Source organism: Prionailurus bengalensis, chromosome A2, assembly GCF_016509475.1.
Source record: "Prionailurus bengalensis isolate Pbe53 chromosome A2, Fcat_Pben_1.1_paternal_pri, whole genome shotgun sequence".
In the NCBI taxonomy this organism is placed as follows: domain Eukaryota; kingdom Metazoa; phylum Chordata; class Mammalia; order Carnivora; family Felidae; genus Prionailurus; species Prionailurus bengalensis.
In genome coordinates this window covers 20,307,754-20,332,483 of record NC_057348.1, presented here as the reverse complement: position 1 = coordinate 20,332,483, position 24,730 = coordinate 20,307,754, and the positions used below count along the sequence as shown (strand labels likewise).

The window sequence follows — 24,730 nt, the reverse complement described above, 5'->3', positions numbered from 1 at the left end:
CCTGCTGTCAAGGCAGCTTTTCTCTGGACACCAAGAACCCTACAGGAACACTTTTCTGCAGCAGCCTGGTTTTGCTTTTCTGGAGCCAATAGTAATAATAATAATAATAATAATAATAATAATAATAACTTCAATTAAGAGCTGGTTAACTTGAAGTTAATAATAATTAACTTCAATTAAAGAGCCGGTTAACCCTATCCACTGGTTCTACGGGGGTACTAAGGCACAGAAACACAGAAGTTGGACCTTCTATATTAACTCAAGAGAATGAATGTGATAAATATCTCTTTGAGGATGAGCTTATGAAAGGGCTCTGCACTCAGCACAGAACTTGCTACTCCAGAAATTCACAGAAAAAACAGGGTTACTAGAATGAGTGCGAAATCCTCAAGAAGGTGGCCTACGGAGCCTTCCAGTCCTTCCCCCAAATCTGTTCATTTATGATACTCAAGCAGGTTTTGCATTTCATTCTTTCATCCATACTAAGCTTTAAACCTGATTTTCTAAACACTACTGTAGTGTTTAGTGAAGAGGGGAACAATTAATGTTCCCATGTCCCACTGGTAGGCTCTGTCAGAACAAGACAACTCTCCACTGTGTACTCTGTGCCCACGGAAAGAAAAGAGAACTAATACACTAAAAGCACTTATGCACACTCACACCATGATCATGCCACTCCTGAGCTGGCAGAGCTTGCTGGGGATGTGGGTAGATGACAGTTCCAGGTGGGCTGGGTGCCAGAAAGGCAGGCTTGAAAGTATAGTGGTGTGGGGCTTTAAGTCCAGCCCTGGACCAGCAACAAGAGGAGGCTTTGGGCTAGCACTATGGATCAGTCACACGTAGCTGCCCGAATGCTGAGCATGGGCCCCTTTTCCAGGCTAGGTTATACAAGAGCTCCTGAGATTCTGGAAAGGTTCCTGCATGGGTGAATGGTTTTGACAAAGATGTTCCCTATGTTATATGAAACTAATGAATGTTTTCTGATTTATGGGCAAAAGCCATTAATGTTTAAATCTTCCTTTTTTATGATGAATAAATACATTAAAAAAACCCAATTTCCTAAATGGGTAAGGGGCATTAAGGAATCTACTCCTGAAATCATTGTTTTGCTATATAACTAATTTGGATGTAAATTTTAAAAAATAAAAAATAAAATTAAAAAGTAAAATAAAATAAAATAAAATAATTTTTTAAATGTTTATTTATGAGAAGGAGAGAGAGACACACAGAGCATGAGAGGGGAAGGGGCACAGAGAGAGGGAGACACAGAATCCGAAGCAAGCTCCAGGCTCTGAGCTGTCAGCACAGAGCCCAATGTGGGGCTTGAACTCACGAACTGTGAGATCATGACCTAAACTGAAGTTGGACGCTTAACCAACTGAACCACCCAGGCGCCCCTTAAATTCAGCCTTTAAAAAAATTATTTAATGCTTATTCATTTTTGAGAGACAGAGAGAGACAGAGTGCGAGCAGGGGAGGGGCAGAGAGAGAGAGGGAGACACAGAATCTAAACCAGGCTCCAGGCTCCTAGCTGTCAGTACAGAGCCTGATGTGGGACATGAACCCATGAACTGTGAGATCATGACCTGAACCGAAGTCAGATGCTTAACCAACTGAGCCACCCAGGCACCCCAAATTCAGGTTTTTAAAGCAATGATCAAAGCTGAATAATGAGCAAACAGCATCAACAAGTCACACAACCCCAGCCTTTTCAGTGTATGGGCCACAACCAACTGTAGGTGGTCAGAGAGCCCCATAAGGAGCCCGCTGAGAGAGAGGAGCAGGATGGCTGGGAAGCACCAAGGAGGCCTAAACCAATGCTGACACTGCCTGCCAATCCTACAGATTCAAGCCTGATGGGGAAGAATCCCAATGAGAGAAGTCTAGTCTGTGCTGTGATGAAGGGAAATCCAAGATAAGTACATGTACCAGTAAGAGGCAGGACAGGCCTCCTTTGACTAAGGTTAAAATCCGTTCGTTTTTATAGCTCATATGTTCTATGGCAGATTAGAAAATCAACATTAATTCTCTATGTAATCTAATAAATGTAAGGGGAGGGGCAGAAGCCCCTGCTATAGGAGCATCGGCATTTATAGATGTGCAAGGGTGCTCTGTGGGGCTGTCTCATACCCTCAATCTGGAATTGGTTTCCAAACCACAGAATTAAACTGTTATATATTTTTTCCCCAGAGAAAATCATGCTGCCTCCAAAGCTGATGCACATACATGGACATCCACCCACTTATCGCCCCCACACCACCCTCTGCAGCGTGCCTAGATGGCATGCATTATTGTAGAACCCAAAGAGCTGAACAGCTTGCCTAATGACACCTACCTTGCCTTTGTTGAAGTAGTGGATGATCTTGCGGCACAGTCCCTCTTTCCGCTGCCACTCTGTCTGGGATGGGTAGTGGAGGAATTCCCGAAGTGGCCGTTCTTCCCACTGCAGCAGCTCACAGTAGAGGAGCAGAGTGAATGCGGCCTCTGTGGGGAACAGGCAATATGGAGATCCAGGGACTTCTCCTCAGGGGTCCAGGGGGAGTCTGGTGCCAGGGGACTAGCCCAAGCACTCTGCTAGGATAGGGCATGTGCAGCCCAGGTCAGGGAAACTGGATACCAAAGGTTACATAGAGGGGCTGCCCAGCCAGCCAATAACCTTTGCCCATAGCATTAAGGAGTCAAAGATCCTGGTAGACAACTTCCTCTCATAGCCTAATTATCGATACTGGGCTCCGGATGAAATATGACCCAGCTACCTGAGAATTTGTGCACAAGTTACCTTGCTTTGGGAGACACAGACATGTCAGAGTCAATTCTTGGGTTCTTTTTTAGTCAATGTATTACAGCTTCCTTTCCAACCTTCTCAGAACTGGCTCTTGCAGGAGGGCACTGATCAAGTCTTCTCTCAGCCCTCCCTAAGCCAGCCCCAGTGCCTACAGCAACATTTTCTGACCTCAGCATGGCCTTCATCTCTACTGTTTCTACAAGGACCAGAGAGACGTGTAAATGGTGGTAAGTGTGTGATGGGCCTGTAGCCAGAAGCTCCATTCCTGGAGGAGCTCAAAGTTGATGCTGAACTCAGGGCAGAGGCCCAGTGACACTTTACCCTACATGTGGAACTGTTCAAGAAAGTTATATAAAACAAGAACAACTAAATACTGTGGCCCTAAATTCTAAGGCATGAGTCACACTTAATTACAGCCACTGATCAGGGTCCTCATTATACAGTCTGCTCTTTCCTGTTCTATTTGGTCATTTTTGGTGGGCATCTCCTAGTGGCAAGGTAATTAGCTCCAGCTTCTGTCTGGCCTTCAAGGCCCTACTCAAGTCCGCTACCAATAACTGTGAAGAATCTCATTTATAACTATTCCGTGACCCACTTCCAGTTTTAGCCAAACACACCTGCCTGCAGCCACTCCCCAGGCTCTTCCTCATCCTTGCCTCTCTGCCTGTGCTCTGGTCACTGGACCTTCCTGCCCAGGGATGCACATGCCTCCTTACTGGATCCAGATGGGAAGTCTTTTATTTCTGGGGAACAAGCTCCTGAGGCACTCAAGGGCTCCCTTTGGAATTTAGGAAACCAGGTGAAATTTTTTTCTTTTCTGATCATATCCTTTTCAGATGTTATTCCTGAGGCCGCCAGAGACAAGGCTTAGCACCCTCTCTCTCTGTCCAAATCCCTGACCCCACCTCTCAGTCATGGCCCAGACCTCTAGGAATTTAGTAAATGCCTCTATATTATATGGAATTTATCAAAGTCTATTGTCTTCTCAGAGGCTTGCTGCAATCATGGGTGGAAGTAGACAGAGAGAACGGCAGATTCAGTCCAGTCACTTCAGATTTAATTCTTGTTAACTTATGTGGTCAGAAAAGGTGGCATCTATGCCAAACAATCCCTTACATCTAGAAATAAGGAAGGAGGGTTCTGTGTTTCTACAAACCCATCTAATTCTAGTAATGTTTGTGGATAAGAATAGCTTGAATTTCATGGTTTGTCACACAAATTCAAGTCCTATGGCTCAAGAGCTAGGATGTAGTGGCTAGTCACCGCAGTGAAGAAGGTGGCTATTTTGGGGAAGCTATGGCACCAGGTGATCAGGCAGGAGACACATGCATGCACATACCCTCTTGACTGAGTGGTACTCAGTAAACAGTGTGACAGGCAGGCTGAAATGCTTTTAAATTTGTTCTATTAGAAAGGGCCTTAGTAATAAATTGTAGAAAGGGCACCTATATGGTCCGTCAGAAAGCCAGATGAACACTCTCAATACTTTCTATTGGAAAATCAAAGTGGGGCTGCTGTGCATTTTGCAGGGAAGAGCCTAGACTGCAAAGCAGTTCTGCTAGCAAGTTCAGAAGTTAGGCAGATATTTCAGTGTTATGGCCTCATGTAGCTCTGGCTGTAAAGGTTTTCAAGGTCAAGAAGGCTCTGCTCTTAGAGAGGGACAGTGAGCTCAGGATGCTCTGAACCTAGTGCATGAGAATTTGGAGGTTACCCTTGAGGCCTCAGAGGGGATGGACAGGAGGCAAGGAGAGAGCAGAACAGCCTCAGACAGCAGAGGACATGGCATGAAGGCACAAGTGGAATTTATGCTTGCTTGCTTTCTGCCATATGTGACAAAGGATTTGAAGGAAAGAATGAAGTGAGGGGGCAACATAGGCCCCAACACTCCGCTAAGATCTGGCAGGCACCAGTTCAGAGCCTTTCACTGCTAGCTGTGCACACCTGTCCAGTCTTTCCTCACAGGGAGACATGGTTGGGTCCCCCTTCTACTCACCTGTGTAGTTTTCAGCCTGCAAATGCATGTCACAAAGCTTATGGATATAGCGGATATACATCTCTTCTTTGTTAATCTCAGATTTGTAAAAGTTCTGTGAGAGAGAAAAGGAAATACGCATAAAGATGAGAGAGGTTTCCACCTGTGGAGGCCATACCTGAGCTCCAGGCAGCTGGCCAAAGCCCTGGGTGTACTGGACAGGAGGAGGGCAGGCCATGGACACAGACAGCACCAGCAAGAGAAAGGATCAGCCAGAAGGCACAACTGCTCCCCAGGTATGGTGGAACGAATGGCAGATCTGCGGGAATCCAAATATTGAGAAAGAGGAGGAGTGCCAAGGCAGACTGGGAATTAGGGTATTTCATGGTTGACTGGACCTTGTTAAGAGGCCAAGGATAGAGTTCTGTCCAAGGAGAACATTCTTTTCTCAAGTGAAAATGTGACTGATGAGGTGCAGGTCTCTGAGATATTAGGGACAGAGCTGATATCCTGACTCAAGTCCTCAGGCTTGCAGCCACAGTAGAAGGGCCAAGCCTGTCACAGTGCAGGCCAGAAGCTATTCCGCTGGACAGATAGGAGGAGGGGCCCATGTCTTCTCACCATCAGGTTAACAGTGCAGCCAATCTTCTTATTCTCTGTTTCCTCTCCTTTCATGCAGTCCCTGGAAAGGAGAGCACAGATGAATGTCCCATGGCATGAAGTGGTGGCTCTGGAACAATGCATAGAACTGCAGTGTCACAGAGGCATTAGTATAACTAAACCCTAAATTAAGATGCTCTCCAACAGAAAATGCTTCCACAGGTGGGGGCTATACAGTGAGCTCCCTCTGAGGTTTGGACCCACTTCTAGGGTCCAGAGATCTCTGTTCAACTGAACCTCTCATTCTGGTGGCAGAGTGTAGAGCCCAGATGGTACATTAGGGTAGTACCAATATCCTCAGCACAGAAGAATGTATCAGTAAAGATAAATGTCAAATCCTCAAGTCCCCAGAAGGAGAGGCACAGAGCTTGTCTTACAGGGAAAGTTTCATTTTGTAGGACAGCATTCAACAGAAGCCAATATGCTCCACTCCAGAGACCTAGCTTCAAGACCCTGTGGTTACAGCAACCGTGGCATGGCCACCATGTTAACCATCTTACTGGCTTTTCTCCCTATGGTTTCCTTCCTGTGTACTAAGTAGAAGCAGCAGGTTTAAAGTTTCTTTCTGATTTAGGGGTAGCTTCACCCAGGGCTGAGTTACATTCATGCTGATCAGAGCAGGGTTGGGTGTAAGAGGGGTCAAGGCTGGTCTGTGAGACACAGAACAACAGGAACACTGAGAATGGATCCTTCCCTAGGGAGAGAGGAGGACTGGTCAAAACCAAGCTCCTCTGGAAGTAGCAGAGTCTTGGCACAAGGAGACAAAGGAGAAGGAGAACCAGAATGGTGAATCTCGCCAGAAGCCTCCTCTACACACAGCCAGCCAGAGTTCCATCTGTTTGCTGTGTCTCCTTCTATGGCAGTCTACAGTGCTCTGGCATATAGATATAGTTCCTTGTGTAGCTGTGTGTTAGGGAAAGGCAGCATAAGTGGGTTTATGGACCACTAAGATCAGGTGGAGAGAGTATCTTGACTTTGCTCTACTAACAGGCATGGGGCCCAGTGAGAAACATCACAGTTGGGAGTCAGGAGCCTTAGTCCAAGTCACTGAACCTCTGGGTGATAATGTGACAAAGTTAGTTATCCCCGCCTTCCCAGCTGCAATCCAGCTCACAAAGGGATAACTTCTTTGAAAGAAAGGAATACTGAAAAATCCACACAACTCTCATGATATTCTGCAAAGCCAAGTGTCCTCCCTTCTATGGAGGGCTACTATCAGAAGTGGCAGCTCTGTGGGATTTGAAACCAAGGTCGTCCTCCTCTTTTGGTTCCCTAACTGCCATATGGCATTTGGTTCCTCTGTAGTCAGACATGGGGGTCCTTAACAGGCTACTGCAGAACATTTTAGTGCTAGTAGGGACAGGAAAATGCTGTGACTTTTTAAGAGGTGGACCAGATGGCCAACTAGTTAGTTACAAGCAACATAGAAAGTGGCAGGAAGCATCTGTCTCTCCAATAAGTTGGCCGATAGAGAGTAGTGAGGTCTCAACTAGCTACTTTGGCATTTAGTGGTTTTTTTTTGTTTGTTTTTGTTTGTTTTGTTTTTTCTAGAAAGCATCTGAAACACTTACCAGGCATCACCTTCTTTTTGGCTATAACTAGAACTTCATTGCCAAGTCAATTAAACAGGAAAGTATTGTCCTCAACCCTGTGATGGCAGGGCCATTCCCTACACCTTTGTGCTCTATGACCACCTCTCCCATGCACTGCTAACAGCTGCCTCTTCTCTTCTGTGTGGCTGTGCATCACTTCTGTGTGGCTACTCAACATAGAGGACACCTTTTAAAGCCTCTGACTTGGGTGCAGCCATTGCTCTCCCCTGTTCTTTCTCTGGAGGACGAACAGGGAAGACCCTCCTAAAGAGGCTTCTGAAGCAACCGGTTGTGAGCACTGGGCTTGTGGTGACCTAGACCAGGGCCCAGGCAGCCCTTAGTGCAACTGGAGAGGCCTGAGAAAGGAAGGCTCCATAACCTCCAGTTCCTCTTCCAGGTGGAGGTTCCACTTAAAGTCCCAAGGGCTTGGCAACCCTAGCCCTGTCCCTGTATGTTCCAGGGCACTAAGAACCACTCCCCCTACCCCACGGGGCTCTGCTTCCTAACCTGAGAAATACAGTTGCCACCAGTGAGCATCTTTATATCTGACACAGAGTATCATTCACACAAAAGTTGAAGAGGTACTCCTCTGAGTACTTAAGGTTCATGCTAGTCTAAAACAGAGTCTCACACTCTAGGTTCAGATCATTCTGGAGAATAACCTATTAATTATTTGCCTAATCAATGTATATGTATCTGTCAACTATTTTCTTAGTAGGTTCTTATTGCACTAAACTGCACTGGGGTAAAAGAGACTACTTTGGTTCCTGCACGGTCTTCCAATTGGTCAATATATACTGTACACTTGTCAGAGGACCATCAAGGCTCCATGCAGGGGACCAGGGAGATAAGGATAAGGTCCCTGTCCTCAAGAGGCTTCTCTCTTCAATTGAATGAGTCAGAAAGGTGACAAATGATCATCATGCAAGGTGACTGATGCTTTGAAAGAAGTGTATACAGATCCAGGTAAGCTTTTATCTGGCAAAACTTCCTTGATGGGGCTTGGTAGGAAGGCCACTCTTGGGAGGACATTGCATGTAGAGAAGCCTGAAGAGAAGGGATGTGAGTGGTGACAACATGGATGAAAGAATAGGGCATGGCTCTTGAGTCAGATGTGGGTTCAAATCCCAGCAATGGCATTTCCTATCACTGGTGTTTCTTCACTGATAAAAACAGGGATAACCCTTCACAGCTCCTTATGGGATTAGAGATAATGCTTGTCAAGCACAAAGCACATAGTGTATTTTTAACAGATAAGAGCCATGATAAACATTGTGGTGTTTCCTTTTGTGTTAACAGGGAACAACACTAGGAGGTTAGTATGTGCACATGGGTGCTGGGACTGTCAAGGAACAGGGCTGGAGGAGTAGGCAAAGGCCAGTTTATGAAGGGGCTTTGCTGCCATGTGAAAGAACATGAATTTTGTTTTTTAATGAACCCATTATTGAGACAAGAAATGGAAGAGAATGAAATTGGGTTTGGCCATGAGTTTGAGCTGTTTGTACAAGGTAGATACAAAAATCAAACAGGAAGCTAGAACTAGGCTAAGAAATTAATTTAGGCTCTTTCTGGTAGGCCATAATGAATAGAGCTTAACCTTTAGTAAATGTTTTAGGGAGGGGGAGGTATAGAGTTTTGTGCATCCCTCTTCCCTGTCTGATAGCAGGTACAGAAAAGGCTGGGGATATGGCATGAACAAAGGAGTCCACTGTTCTAAAAGGCATCCCCAAAAGGCCACTTGTCAACTTTTAAGGTCCAGGAAAAATGGGCTGAAACTTGCACAAGGACAACTGTGCTACAGGAAGAGGGGATGCCTAAGATGGGAACCCATTTCTCAGGAATTCCATTTCCATGTCCAGATAGTACACTGGACACCTGAGTCTTCTGCAAAGCAGAAGTCTTGCCATAGGAGTACCTTCTATTCAGCAGCAACTGGAGGTGGCCTAAACCCCCTCATTTCCTGATGCATGGGTTGGAAGTGCTCTCCCTTGGCGTTTACATGTCTTGTAGCACAGAGCAGACAACTATTGCTTGGGGATGGATTTCCTCCGTCATTCTTCCTCATTCCCTATCACCTCCCTCTAGGCTCCTAAAAGGTACCCTTAGCCACCACATGAACTCTGCTAAGAGAATAATGAAGCCTGCAATGGTGGCTTCATTGCCCCATCTGGAGTAATTCAAAAGTTGTGATATGACAGAAAGCAAGATTTCATGAAAAAACTAATTTTACATGAACTCTCAAACTGAACATAGCATAAAGATCTCTGAGCTCACAGGCTGCTTCCTCTAATCTGTTCATGGTCAGGACCAAGGGACAGAAAAAAACACTTTAGGCAAAGAATGGAGGCATGGAAAAGTAGGATCCCCAGTGCCTGGAAAAACCAACTGGAAGTCCTGCTGTGTCACACTTCTGTACCGGGTGATATTTCCCTGCCCATCTGTCATATGGCTCTCAGGAACACAGCACAAAGGACCTACAGTTGTTCGCTGCATTGCTCTGAGCTGTGACCTTTCTAGATGGAAACCTGCATGTCCCTGGGATGCCTCCTGGATATATGTGCTCACATATCAGGGGGGATCCTAGGAAGCCCTGGCCTACCCCTGGGAGAGGACTCTTTCCCTCTCTTTGGCCATCAGTAGATTCCCAATGACTGATGATGGCACCCAAACCAGAAGAGTCCTCCCCCTGAAGGCCACATGGTTTCAATTTTAAGGTCAGAGGATGTCCTTGCTGAGGCAAGTATCCTGATCAGACAAGAGGTCAGATAGGTAGGTGCCTGAGAAGATACCTGTAGTCAAGAAGGCGTTCCATGAGCCGGGTGACTGAGGTCACAAAGGAAATGCCAGTTTCACGCCATGTTTCCTGTTCAACCTTCTCCAGTAGGCTATTAGTTGGAGGGTGGGGGGAAACAAACACAGTATACAATTTATGAGCCTTCTTTGGGCACAAAAGTGAGGTCCCAGAGCCCATGGAGCCTGTGATGGATCTGGAGACAGAAGACTTACCACACTACAGTCTTACCTGGGGTAGGGCCCAAACAGCTGGGTTCTACTCCATGCAGCAGAAAGCAAAGACAAGGTGATTACTGAACTGGCAGGAACAGATGAGCATATTTTCCATTTTCCTGTATAAGTTCCTAAGGATGCCAATGAACTGAGGAAGGGGTTTTAAAGCCCCAGCCCTTTAGGTGTATGCTGTGAGGTTTGTTCTAAAACAGCAGCTGAATAAGAGCCCATTGAGGATGGATCTGGCTTTGCAGTTGGCCAACTACCTCCATCACCACTCAGAGGCATCCTCAGCAAACATACAAACTCAGCTTTTCATGTAAACCAAGGAAAAGGTTCCGACTAGTCTTGAGGGCCTAGTATGAAGGGCAGTGAGTGAAACTAGGAGTTATACCTGGTCATCTCCACTGTCAGGGGATGTTTCCAAGTGAAAATTGCCAGAGCCAAGAGCTAAATGCCCAGGTCCTTTTCTCATTTGCCAGCCCATGCTCCTGGCACCTCAGGGTAGCCTCTGGCTTCTCTGCCTTCCCACAGATCTCTCCTAGGGGATGATGACCTAGACTCTCTGCTTGCTCTAGTGATGAGCCCAGGTCCAGGTCTCATTCCTGATTCCCTTCTACACTGTCCCTCACTGCCTAAAAGTCATGAAAGTCACCTGCAGTGGCAGGCCCAGCTAAAAGCCCAGCACTGGGCACTCCCACTCACAACCTGGCTGCTGTTAATGCTGCCATGACAGCGACAGTCTTCCCCACACAGAGTATATGGCCTGAGCTGAGGCTTCTGGGAAAGTGAGGGTTTCCCATGTGACTTATATTACTAGAGAGAGAAGGCACACCATTGCTCTGGCCTCTGAGCTGTGTGGATGAAGCCACTGTGTCAGTATTTCCCAAACTATTCTCCAGAGCTCTGCTGTCCTGGGGGACCAAGAAAGGTGTTCTGCGAGCAAACAAGCCTGGGAAATGCTGGTCACTACACACTCCTGTCAGAGATATTTCACATCTTTCTGCCTATTAAAGGCTTTGCTAAGTCCTGTAATAGAGGTCTGCTCAATTTTGTTTAACTGAATCTTTTCTGAACTGACCACTTACTTTTTTCCCCCAGCAACTTCCCCAAAACACAAATTGGGAAATGCTGCTTTATGGTTCTCGGAAGTTTTCAGTCCTCAAACATGATTTAGAAGAGTTTATGAAACACTATTTGGTCAGGTAATTAGTAAGTGAAAGTTATTTGTGTGCTTTTTCCTTTGTAGTAAAATCATCTGTTAGTGACTTAGGAAGAGATTTCTCTGCATTATTTCCACAGTTAGAAACATCTTTAGCTAAAAGAAAAATATTAAGGTATAGATTCATTTACACAAATTATAATTATTTAAATTTCAAATAAATTCACATTTTGTGTGACTCATTAAGGAACAAAGTGGGTAGGATATAGCAGAAAGATTCCCCCTTCTTGAAATTGGAAGATCTGAGTCCTCCCCCCAGAGTGGCTTTTCACAGGTCATTCAACCGAGGGCATGCTAACACTTTCCTCATCTCAGTTTCACCACCTTTATACATGAAGATAATTTCTGCCCTGCTCACTTCACAGGTGTGTTGTGAGGATTAAGTAAGAAACGTCAACACATTTGTACACTGTAAAGTTCTAAGCAAATGTACAGTATTATTATTGGAAAAATATGCCATAGGCTTGTCTTCAAAATGGCATGAAAACAAAGAAAATATTAAAGCTGGAAATAATGAGTGAGATGGGAGGGGACTCTAGAGCTATAAAAGTCTAAAGATTTTGTTTTTTTGGAAGATAAAATGTCCAGCATCACTATCTATCTGGGAGAATCATGGCTCTCCCGAGTCCCTCCTTTGGACTTAGCCCTGTGGCAAAGACTCTTGGCCTCCAACATTTCAAGACAGGAGCTATGAGGGGCGCCTGGGTGGCTCAGTCGGTTAAGCGTCCGACTTTGGCTCAGGTTGATCTCATGGTCCGTGAGTTTGAGCCCCGCATCGGGCTCTGTGCTGACAGCTCAGAGCCTGGAGCCTGTTTCAGATTCTGTGTCTCCCTCTCTCTGACCCTCCCCTGTTCATGCTCTGTCTCTCTGTGTCTCAAAAATAAATAAATGTTTAAAAAAAAAAAGACAGGAGCTATGAATGTGGACCTGGGAAAATCCCTGACATCACTCAGTACAAACACCCTGTTTCACAAACAGGGAAGCTGTCCTGGAGAGTGGGCACAATTTGTTAAAGTCACAAGATCCATGGTAGTGTTTTTTCAAAGTTGATTGTACCATCTTATGAAGCAAGGATTTAACTGTTTACCTCTCAGAAATGCCAGCACTGAGCCCTCAGAGAGTCCCCATGGGCTATGTGCCCAACTGGATACAGTGCATGCTATGAAGACATATAAAGACCCTTTTCCTATCAGCAAATCTAAGAGCTCAGAGTTACCGCCTGTCTCTACCTCTTTAGTCAACTATGGCAATCCCTGAGAGCTTGCTGCCATAATGCCACTGTCCTATTGACTAGGAACAATCTAGGTCACTCCTGATACTCACCCTCTGAAGCCCAGCCAGCGTGGGTTGCACCCCTACCCCTCATCAGCCCATTTCACCCCCTCCCCCAGTGTGGGGTGCTTGGGGCTAAAGCAGCTTACAGCAGGCCGAAGAGCTCTCTGTAACTCTCGTCGCCTTTCCCTTCTGACACCATGCTGTCCAGCTTGTCAATCAGCTCAGCCTCCACCTAGAGGGAAGCAGAGACTTCATGAACCCAAGCTGACCTCAGAGGAAGATTGGGAAATCTAGCTCCTACCACAGGTGAGAATGGCTGGGAACTGCTTCCTGATTTTGTCCTTGTACCAAATAAATCCGAGGGAAGGCAGGACCTCATCTACAGCACCAAGAAACCACTCTGCCCCCTTGATTAGGAAGGCTCCCCACTCCAGTGGTTTAAAGTTGGAACTTACACACCTCAGATACTCTTTTCCCAGTCTAGGGTCAAAAGGCAAGGATTCCATGTAAAGAAAAGTATTTTGGATACAAAAGACGTCTTTGTCAAGTGTTTCTCTTTCTTAAAAAAATGTACACTCAAAAGAATTTGGGTAAAATACATTTGGTTAGAACTTTACCCTCTAGTCAGCCAGTCACAAAGGAAGCTTGCAGCAGGGCTAGCCCTTACTCGAATGGCTGACATGATTCTGAGTTGAGCAAGGTATGAGTGTTTCCTTCAGAGATTCTACTTCAGGATAAAAAGCTCCACTGTTTGTCCCCACAGGACCTAGAGCCCTTGGGGCTGCTGCCTCGCCACTGCCTCCTCACTGGGGCACCTGCATTTGTTACTGAATTCTTAAACCGTGAGGAGCAATACTGTACTTTTTCCTACTCAACTGATCTGCAAGGTGTTCAGCAGTGCTCAGCCACTTCCAATAAGCCTCACTGGATTTACTCTGAGGTGAGAAATTAGTCATAAGTGATGTGAGATAAAAGTCTTTTAAACCCCTCATTAGCCTTTAAAATGTGGTACTGGGAGCGCCTGGGTGGCTCAGTTGGTTGAGCGTCTGAAGTCGGCTCAGGTCATGATCCCACTGCTCGTGAGTTTGAGCCCTGTATCAGGCTCTGCTGACAGCTCAGAGCCTGGAGCCTGCTTTGGATTCTGTGTCTCCTTCTCTCTGTCCCTACTCTGCTCCCACTGTCTCTCTGTCTTTCTCAAAATTAATAAACATTAAAAATAAAAAAAATAAACATTTTCAATGTAGTATTGTGGCACCTCACACCACTCAAGAGTGGCTAAAATTAACAACTCAGGAAACAACAGATGTTGATGAGGATGTGGAAAAAGGGGAACCCTGTTGCACTGTTGGTGGGAATGCAAACTGGTGCAGCCACTCTGGAAAACAGTGTGGAGGTTCCTCAAAAAGTTGAAAACAGAATTACACTATGACCCAGCAAGAACACTACTGGGAATTTATCCAAAGGAAACAGTGTGCTGATTCATAGGGGTACATGCACCTTAATATTCATAGCAGTGCTATCAACAATAGCCAATTATGGAAAGAGTCCAAATGTCCATCAACTGATGAATGGATAGAGAAAATGTGGTTTATATATACAATGGAATACTACTAAGTGATGAAAAAGAATGAAATCTTGCCATTTGCAACAACGAGGATGGAACTGGAGGGTATTATGCTAAGTGAAATAAGAGAAACTCAGTCAGAGAAAGACAGATATATGTTTTCACTCATATGTGGAATTTGAGAAACTTAACTGAAGACCATGGAGGAGGGGAAGGAAAAAAAATAGTTACAAACAGAGAAGGAGGGAGGCAAACCATAAAAGACTCTTAAATACAGAGAACAAACTGAGGAGTTGATGGGGGTAGGGGAAATGAGTGATGGGCATTGAGGAGGGCACTTGGGATGAGCACTGGGTGTTGTATGTAAGTGATGAATCATGGAAATCTACTCCCGAATCCAAGAGAACACTGTATACACTGTATGTTAGCTAGTTTGACAATAAATCATATTTAAAAAAATGTGGTATTTTGGTATTATTTATATAAATACTTCATATAAACAAAGAGGCATGGCTGCTTTTAATAATGAGCTATAACAGAAGCATTTTCTCACTTCACATAGGGCCAAAGAGTCCTAAAGCAATGAAGTTATAAAAAAATAATTGAATTAGAAAATTCATTGAAGGCAATTATGGTTTCTGAACCCCTTCAGCAGGAAATGAGAATGGATGAATAAATGTGGCTCTGTTTATAGTGGTCTGCTCTGCAGAGACTGTCACACATTCACGTATGGCCTGATGAGTCAGCTGCTTGAATATGCATTTCAGAGAAAGAAAATATGAGACCAGGGGTCCTTAGGGATTGATGCCATGTCTTTCTCTGTGTGGAGAAGAGACTTCAGCAGGGACTTGCCTGGGTCATGTAAAGTCAGATAGAGCCAGGACCAGAGGCCAAGGGATCTTATTCTCAGTTCAAATCTTGTCTCTTCTTACTGGGTCAATCAGTGGCCCACAAGCCTCCCAGGGGAAGAAGGGTCTGTTTATAATAAGGGATCTCTCTTCAAACATGCAGGTATAGGTAGAATGTGTTTTACAGGACATGGCAAATAGGGGAAAGGGACCTGGAGCAGCAGGGGGTATGACTGTGTAAACATGGGTGCAGTAGTTCCCTTGAATTCTCAAAATGGGCCCCTGGGCTAGCAGTATCAGTCATTAGATATCATTAGAAATGAAGATTCTCAGGCTCCCAGTGGATCAGAAACTTGGGAAAAGGAGAAGCAATCTGTTTCAATAAGCCCTCCCAGTTGTGATGCCTATTCAAGTGTTAGAACTTCTGTATTAGGCAGAGGAGTTGGTGATGGGAAGATATGGGGATATTACTTCATCACCCTCTATAGTGCTGATAAAGGGAGAAGTTATTAGGAGAAACTGAGAAATCCAAAACAGGTAATGCTGTAGATCAATGTATGCAAAACCAATGTCTTTAAGTCAAATAAAATGCTAAGTTCTTCAAATATATCGTGTCATGGGGTACCTGGGTGGCTCAGGAAGTTAAGTGTCCGACTTTGGCTCAGGTCATGATCTCAAGGTTCGTAGGTTTGAGCCCTATGTCGGGCTCTGAGCTGACAGCTCGGAGCCTGGAGCCTGCTTTGGATTCTGTGTCTCTCTCTCTCTGCCCCTTTCCCACTCACACTGTTTCTCTCTCTCTCAAAAATAAACATTAAATATATATATATATATATATACATATATATATATATATATATATATCATGTCATAGTTGGTAATATTGACAATTTTGTGTTTTCAGAATTACTTTTATTCTATGGAATCAATATTCCTGAAATGACAAGTGACATCTTATTATACATTCAACAAATATTTGTCCTGTGACAACCAGCTGCCTACTTCAGGGCAAGATATTTACTTCTCTAAGCCTACATTTCCTTGTTTGTGAAAGAGTAATGGTGGTTAACAGTCTTCTTTGGTGTCCTTGTGCTCTAGCTCTTAGAAGTGCTCAATAAATGTTAACTTTGATTTTCATCTCCATGAATCTAACATGTCTCAGGGACTATGTTGGTTTCTAAGGAAAAATGCACAAGAAACGGCCCTGGTGCCCAATACCTAGCTCATCATCTGGTAGAGGAGGCAGGGACAACAGCTAACACAGGCCAGCATGGTCAGTGCTTGGTGTGGGGCACACAGAAAGGGTAGCCTGCAGTCTGAGACGTCAAAGGACAGCAGAGTTGTGAGAAGTGGGGTTGTAAGAACGTAATTAAGCTCTAACTTATAAAGGGAGACCTATAAGACTAGTCACAGACCTATCTACTGAAACTTGGCAGGCCAGAAAGGAATGGCAGGAAATCTTCAATGTGATAAATAAAAAAAATATGTGGCTGAGAATCCTTTATCCAGCAAGTCTGTCATTTAGAATAGAAGGAGAAATAAAGGTCTTCCCAAACAAACAAACACTGAAGGATTTAATCACCACTAAACCAGCCCTATGAGAGATCCTAAGGGGGATTCTGTGAATGAAATGTTTCAAGGACCACAAAATACCAGAGACATCACCACAAGCATGAAACCTACAGACATCACAATGACTCTAAACCCGTATCTTTCTATAATAACACTGAATGTAAATGGACTAAATGCTCCAACCAAAAGACATAGGGTATCAGAATGGATAGAAAAAGAAGACCCATCTATTTGCTGTCTACAAGAGACTAATTTTAGACCTGAGGACACCTTCAGATTGAAAGTGAGGGGATGGAGAACTATCTATCATGCTACTGGAAGTCAAAGGAAAGCTGAAGTAGCAATACTTATATCAGACAAACTAGACTTTAAATTAAAGGCTGTAACAAGAGATGAAGAAGGGCATTATATAATAATTACAGGGTCTATCCATCAGGAAGAGCTAACAATTATAAATGTCTATGTGCTGAATATGGGAGCCCCCAAATATATAAAACAATCCCAAACATAAGCAACCTTATTGATAAGAATCTGGTAACTGCAGGGGACTTTAATACTCCACCTACAACAATGGATAGATCATCTAGACACAGGATCAATAAAGAAACAAATAAAGAAACAATGATACACTGGATCAGATGGACTTGACAGATATATTTAGAACTCTGCATCCCAAAGCAACAGAATATACTTTCTTCTCCAGTGCACATGCAACATTCTCCAAGATAGATCACATACTGGGTCACAAATCAGCCCTTCATAAGTATACAAGAATTGAGATCATACCATGCATACTTTCAGACCACAATGCTATGAAGCTTGAAATCAACCACAGAAAAAAGTCTGGAAAACCTCCAAAAGCATAGAGGTTAAAGAACACCCTACTAAAGAATGAATGGGTCAACCAGGCAATTAGAGAAGAAATTTAAAAATATATGGAAACAAATGAAAATGAAAATACAACAATCCAAATGCTTTGGGATGCAGCAAAGGCAGTCCTGAGAGGAAAATACATTGCAATCCAGGCCTATCTCAAGAAACAAGAAAAATCCCAAATACAAAATCTAACAGCACACCTAAAGGAAATAGAAGCAGAACAGCACAAACCCAGCCGAAGAAGACACCCCAAACCCAGCAGAAGAAGAGAAATAATAAAGGTCAGAGCAGAAATAATATAGAATCTAAAAAAACTGTAGAGCAGATCAACGAAACCAAGAGTTGGTTTTTTTGAAAAAATAAACAAAATTGATAAACCTCTAGCCATGGCTTCTCAAAAAGAAAAGGGAGAGGACCCAAAAGGATAAAATCATGAATGAAAATGGAATTATTACAACCAATCCCTCAGAGATACAAGCAATTATCAGGGAATACTAAGAAAAATTACATGCCAACAAACTGGACAACCTGGAAGAAATGGACAAATTCCTAAGCACCCACACTCTTCCAAAACTCAAACAGGAAGAAATAGAAAACTTGAACAGACCCATAACCAGTGAAGAAATGGAATAAGTTATCAAAAATCTCCCAACAAATAAGAGTCCAGGACCAGATGGCTTCCCTGGGGAATTCTACCAGACATTTATTATTTTTAATTTTTTTTCAATATATGAAATTTATTGTCAAATTGGTTTCCATACAACACCCAGTGCTCATCCCAAAAGGTGCCCTCCTCAATACCCATCACCCACCCTCCCCTCCCTCCCACCCCCCATCAACCCTCAGTTTGTTCTGTTTTTAAGAGTCCCTTATGCTTTGGCTCTCTTCCACTCTAACCTCTTTTTTTTTTCCCTTCCCCTCCCTCATGGGTTCCTGTTAAGTTTCTCAGGATCCACATAAGAGTGAAACCATATGGTATCTGTCTTTCTCTGTATGGCTCATTTCACTTAGCATAACACTCTCCAGTTCTATCCATGTTGCTACAAAGGGCCATATTTCATTCTTTCTACCAGACATTTAAAGCAGAGATAATACCTATCCTTTTCAAGCTATTCCAAAAAATAGAAAGGGAAGGAAAACTTCCAGACTCATTCTATGAAGCCAGCATTACTTTGATTCCTAAACCAGAGACCCAGCAAAAAAAGAGAACTGCAGGCCAATATCCCTGATGAATATGGATGCAAAAACTCTCAATAAGATACTAGCAAGTCGAATTCAACAGCATATAAAAAGAATTATACACCATGATCAAGTGGGATTCATTCCTGGGCTGCAGGGCTGGTTCAACATTCGCAAATCAATCAATGTGATACATCACATTAATAAAAGAAAAGATAAGAACCGTATGATCCTGGCAATCGATGCAGAAAAAGCATTTGACAAATATCAGCATCCTTTCTTAATAAAAACCCTCAAGAAAGTCGGGATAGAAGGAACATACTTAAACATCATAAAAGCCATTTATGAAAAGCCCACAGCTAATATCACCCTCAATGGGGAAAAACTGAGAGCTTTCTCCCTGAGATCAGGAACACGACAGAGATGTCCACTCTCACCGCTGTTGTTTAACATAGTGTTGGAAGTGCTAGCATCAGCAATCAGACAACAAAAGGAAATCAAAGGCATCAAAAATGGCAAAGATGAAGTCAAGCTTTCACTTTTTGCAGATGAAATGATATTATACATGGAAAACCCGATAGACTCCACCAGAAGTCTGCTAGAACTGATACATGAGTTCAGCAAAGTCGCAGGATACAAAATCAATGTACAGAAATCAGTTGCATTCTTATACACTAATAATGAAGCAACAGAAAGACAAATAAAGAAACTGATCCCATTCACAATTGCACCAAGAAGCATAAAATACCTAGGAATAAACCTAACCAAAGATGTAAAAGATCTGTCTGCTGGAAACTATAGAAAGCTTATGAAGGAAATGGAAGAAGATATAAAGAAATGGAAAAACATTCCATGCTCATGGATTGGAAGACTAAATATTGTCAAAATGTCAATACTACCCAAAGCTATCTATACATTCAATGCAATCCCAATCAAAATTGCACCAGCATTCTTCTCGAAGCTAGAACAAGCAATCCTAAAATTCATATGGAACCACCAAAGGCCCTGAATAGCCAAAGTAATTTTGAAGAAGACTAAAGTGGAAGACATCACAATCCCAGACTTTAGCCTCTACTACAAAGCTGTAATCATCAAGACAGCATGGTATTGACACAAAAACAGACATACAGACCAATGGAATAGAATAGAAACCCCAGAAGTAGACCCACAAACGTATGGCCAACTAATCTCTGACAAAGCAGGAAAGAATATCCAGTGGAGAAAGGACAGTCTCTTTAACAAATGGTGCTGGGAGAACTGGACAGCAACATGCAGAAGGTTGAAACTAGACCACTTTCTTACACCACTCACAAAAATAAACTCAAAATGGATAAAGGACCTGAATGTGAGACAGGAAACCATCAAAACCCTAGAGGAGAAAGCAGGAAAAGACCTCTCTGCCTCAGCCGTAGCAATCTCTTACTCGACACATCCCCAAAGGCAAGGAAATTAAAAGCAAAAATGAACTACTGGGACCTTATGAAGATAAAAGCTTCTGCACAGCAAAGGAAACAACCAACAAAACTAAAAGACAACCAACGGAATGGGAAAAGATATTTGCAAACGACATATCGGACAAAGGGCTAGTATCCAAAATCTATAAAGAGTTCACCAAACTCCACACCCAAAAAGCAAATAACCCAGTGAAGAAATGGGCAGAAAACATGAATAGACACTTCTCTAAAGAAGACATCTGGATGGCCAACAGGCACATGAAAAGATGCTCAACGTTGCTCCTCATCAGGGAAATACAAATCAAAACCACACTCAGATATCCCCTCACGCCAGTCAGAGTGGCTAAAATGAACAAATCAGGAGACTATAGATGCTGGAGAGGATGTGGAGAAACGGGAACCCTCTTGCACTGTTGGTGGGAATGCAAATTGGTGCAGCCACTCTGGAAAACAGTGTGGAGGTTCCTCAGAAAATTAAAAATAGACCTACCCTATCACCCAGCGATAGCACTGCTAGGAATTTACCCAAGGGACACAGGAGTACTGATGCATAGGGGCACTTGGACCCCAATGTTTATAGCAGCACTTTCAACAATAGCCAAATTATGGAAAGAGCCTAAATGTCCATCAACTGATGAATGGATAAAGAAATTGTGGTTTATATACACAATGGAGTACTACATGGCGATGAGAAAGAACGAAATATGGCCCTTTGTAGCAACATGGATGGAACTGGAGAGTGTGATGCTAAGTGAAATAAGCCATACAGAGAAAGACAGATACCATATGTTTTCACTCTTATGTAGATCCTGAGAAACTTAACAGAAGACCATGGGGGAGGGGAAGGAAAAAAAAAGAGGTTAGAGTGGGAGAGAGCCAAAGCATAAGAGACTGTTAAAAACTGAGAACAAACTGAGGGTTGATGGGGGGTGGGAGGGAGGGGAGGGTGTGTGAGGGGTGCTGAGGAGGGCACCTGTTGGGATGAGCACTGGGTATTGTATGGAAACCAATTTGACAATAAATTTCATATTAAAAAAAAGAACCTAATTAAGGAAGGCTCTTTGACCCAGGAATTACAGTTGAGAAGTTTATCTCAGAGAATAATTAGGAATGGATATGTGTTTTGCAATATTAACAACAATAATTTGGAATGAACTTACGTTTCTAAAACTAGGAGCTGACTAAATACATTGTGGTGTAGGCCATGCAATGGATTACTGTGTAGCCTCTAAAATAAGGGCAGGACAGAGGAGCATGAACTGACACGAAGAGATGGTGATGAAAACATGTTACTAAAAAGGGGAGATTGAAAGTCAATACACACAATGGCCCCTGAACCCCAATATACACAATGATTCCATTTTTTAACTTAAAAACCTCTATGTATGGGGAAAAAACAGTCTAAAAAGACATACTCTGTCTCCCCCACAAGTTACTAAAATAGTAGGATTATGGATTAAATTTTTTCATTATATCTTATTTGCATTTTAATTTTTCTACATTAAATATCTATTGTTTTTATAATTAGAAGAAATATTTTTAGTAGGTGGGAAGAAGTAGGGGAGTAGTTAACAGAGCCAAAGCTGTGGAAAGCACAACTGTAATCAAGACAAAAATTTTGGTAATTTGGTTATGGGTTGTATTTTTTTCTTAACATTAAAAAAAATGTTTATTTACTTATTTTGAGAGTGAGAGAGAGCAGGGGAGGGGAAGAGAGAAGGGAGAGAGAGAGAATCCCAAGCAGGCTCCACACTGTCAGTGCAGAGTCCGACATGGGGCTCGAATTCACGAACTGTGAAGTAATGACCTGAGCCGAAATCAAGAATGGAACACTTAACTGACCGAGCCACCCAGGTGCCCCAAAGGTTATGGGTGTTCTTGCAGAGAGCAACTTCAACAGAAGTGGGTATACAATACATATTAGACTGGATGGATAGGAGGGTGGGAAATGGAAATGTGGTGATGAAAAGAGTAGACCACTTTTTTTTAAAAATATGAACTTTATTGTCAAATTGGTTTCCATACAACACCCAGTGCTCATCCCAACAGGTGCCCTCCTCAGCACCCCTCACCCACCTTCTCCTCCCTCCCACCCCCCATCAACCCTCAGTTTCTTGTTTTTAACAGTCTCTTATGTTTTGGCTCCCTCCCTCTCTAACCTTTTTTTTTTTTTTTCTTTTTCCTTCCCCTCCCCCATGGTCTTCTGTTAAGTTTCTCAGGATCCACATCCTGAGATGTGGTGTCTGTCTTTCTCTGTGTGACATATGGTGTCTGTCTTTCTCTGTGTGACTTATTTCACTTAGCATAACACTCCCCAGTTCCATCCACATTGCTACAAAAGGCCATATTTCATTCTTTCTCATTGCCACGTAGTACTCCATTGTGTATATAAACTACAATTTCTTTATCCGTTCATCAGTTGATGGACATTTAGGCTCTTTCCATAATTTGGCTATTGTTGAAAGTGCTGCTATAAACATTGGGGTACAAATGCCCCATGCATATCCAATGGAAAAAAGACAGTCTCTTTAACAAATGGTGCTTGGAAAACTGGAAAGCTACAAGTAGACCACTTTTTAAAAATATTTGGTGGCAAACGGAAGCAGCAGCAAGATTTTGCTTACCAGAGTCAACAAGGTTTACATGGCTTGCTTGATATCAATTTTTCATGATAGTCTTTTTTTTAAGTTTATTTATTTTGAGAGAGAGAGAGAGTGCACGTGTGCAAGCGGGGGAGGGGCAGAGAGAGGGTGAGAGAGAATTCCAGGTTCCGTGCTGCCAGCGTGAAGCCCAACACGGGGTTCAATTCCACAAACTGTGACATCATCACCTGAGCTGAAATCAAGAGTCAGATACTTAACTGACAGCTGTCCAGGAACCCCACGATAGCCTTAATGAGGGAAAGAACACAGCTTAACAGCTGAGTCTTAAAGTGTGAGAAATGAGTTCCAACTTAGTCTTCCACAAGGTTATCCTTCTTTATTCACTAGTTGTAATGGTGGAATACAGCCTAGACCCTCTTTTAACAAACTCAGTGACCCATGGTGCAGTTCTGCAATGTCATCTGCTTCTCCATAACTAGGTTCTCTCATCATGCAGTTGTGCATTTTGCATAATTTAGAAGGTTGTAAAAAAAAAATTAAGTTCTTTTCTGTTTGAAGTCATTATTTTCTGAAGAAATGAAGGCATTAGAGTTGCACACTCCAAAAATGGATTCTTATGTTAAATACTATTTACCCATGATAAAGAACATTTATAAAAAACCTACAACTAGCTAGCATCATACTTAATTGTGAAACACCAAATACTTTCCCTGAAGATTAAGAGCAAAGCAAGGATGTCCACTCTCATCACTCTTATTTAACACCAGACCAGAGGTCCTAGCCAGTGCAATGAGGTATAAGAAAAAAAAAAGGGGGGGGGGCATACAGATTAGAAAGGAAGAAATAAAACTGTCTCTGTTTGAAAGTGATAGGATTAGAGCACTGGGTATTGTATGGAAGCCAATCTGACAATAAATTTCATAAAAAAATGAAAGTGATAGGATTAACTAAATAGAAAATCCCAAGGAATCTCCAAAACCTTCTACAGCTAATAAGTAAGTTTAGCAAGGGTGCAGGATATAATATTAATATACAAAACAACTGTATTTCTATGTACTAGCAACAAAAGTAAAATTTAAAAATCAGAATAATTTATAATAGCACCAAAAACCAGGAAATACTTAACATATAAATCTAACAACATGTACAAATCTGTGTGCTGAAACTATAAAACATTAATGAAAAAATAAAAGAATACCTAAAAAATGGAGAGATATATTGCCTTAATGGACTAGAAGTATTAAGTATGGACTAGAAGTATTACTAAGATATCAATTCTTTCCAATTTGATCTACAGATTATAATGCAATCTCAACCAAAATCTCAGCAGTAATTTCTGCAGATATTGACATGCTAATTCTGAGACTTACAAGAGAAGGAACTGGAATAGCTAAGACAATACTGAAAAAAAAATTTGGAGGATTCACACCGCTTGATTTTAAGACTAACTATGAAGCTACCATAATCAAGACTGTGTGGGAATGGTGAAAGGTAAGACATAGATCAATGGAAAGACTGGAGAGCTGTATACTATGTACATGTGGAGAGAACTGTACACATACAGTGAACTGATTTTTGACAAAGAATAGTTTTTCTCTTAACAAAGGTGTTGGACCTCCATGTGTGAAAAGGAAAAAAAAGTCTTGACCTATACTTCACATCTTACACAAAGGCTACCTCAAAATAGGTAATAGATCTAAATATAAAATTATAAAACCTCTAGAAGAAACACAGGAGAAAAAATTTCATGGTCCTGGGCAAAGATTTCTCAGATATGATCTCAAAAGCATGATCTATAGAAGAAAACCATTGATAAAATGGATTGCATAAGAATTAAAAATTTTCATTCTGTGAAAGACACTATTGTAAGTGGGAAGCCAAGCTAAAGACTGGGAGGAAATATTTGTAAATCATATATTCAACAAAAGACTTACATCTAGAATACATAAAGAACCCTCAAACTCAACAATAGGAAAACAAATAACCCAATTAAAATGAATACAAGTTTTGAATAACCATTTCACCAAAGAAGATATAAAGACAGAAACACATTAAAAGATGCTCAACATCATTAATCATTAAAGAAATGGAAATTAAAACCACCAAGATATACAACTATGTATCT

At 42.5% G+C, this 24,730-nt stretch overlaps 1 protein-coding gene across 13 annotated transcripts in view; it reads right to left on the bottom strand.

Annotated features, from left to right (window-relative positions):
• DOCK3 (dedicator of cytokinesis 3) overlaps positions 1 to 24,730 on the bottom strand; it is a 598,286-nt gene that overhangs the window by 29,822 nt on the left and 543,734 nt on the right. For 11 of the 13 annotated variants that reach the window (XM_043587437.1, XM_043587445.1, XM_043587439.1 and 8 more), the window contains 6 exons: positions 12,659 to 12,744; positions 10,032 to 10,058; positions 9,799 to 9,894; positions 5,379 to 5,439; positions 4,779 to 4,872; positions 2,336 to 2,484 (listed from right to left, as the gene is read on the bottom strand). In XM_043587437.1, coding sequence (XP_043443372.1) covers positions 2,336 to 2,484; positions 4,779 to 4,872; positions 5,379 to 5,439; positions 9,799 to 9,894; positions 10,032 to 10,058; positions 12,659 to 12,744 — 513 coding nt within the window. The remainder of the gene's footprint in view (positions 1 to 2,335; positions 2,485 to 4,778; positions 4,873 to 5,378; positions 5,440 to 9,798; positions 9,895 to 10,031; positions 10,059 to 12,658; positions 12,745 to 24,730) is intronic. The other 2 variants (XM_043587440.1, XM_043587442.1) reach the window with 1 other exon arrangement.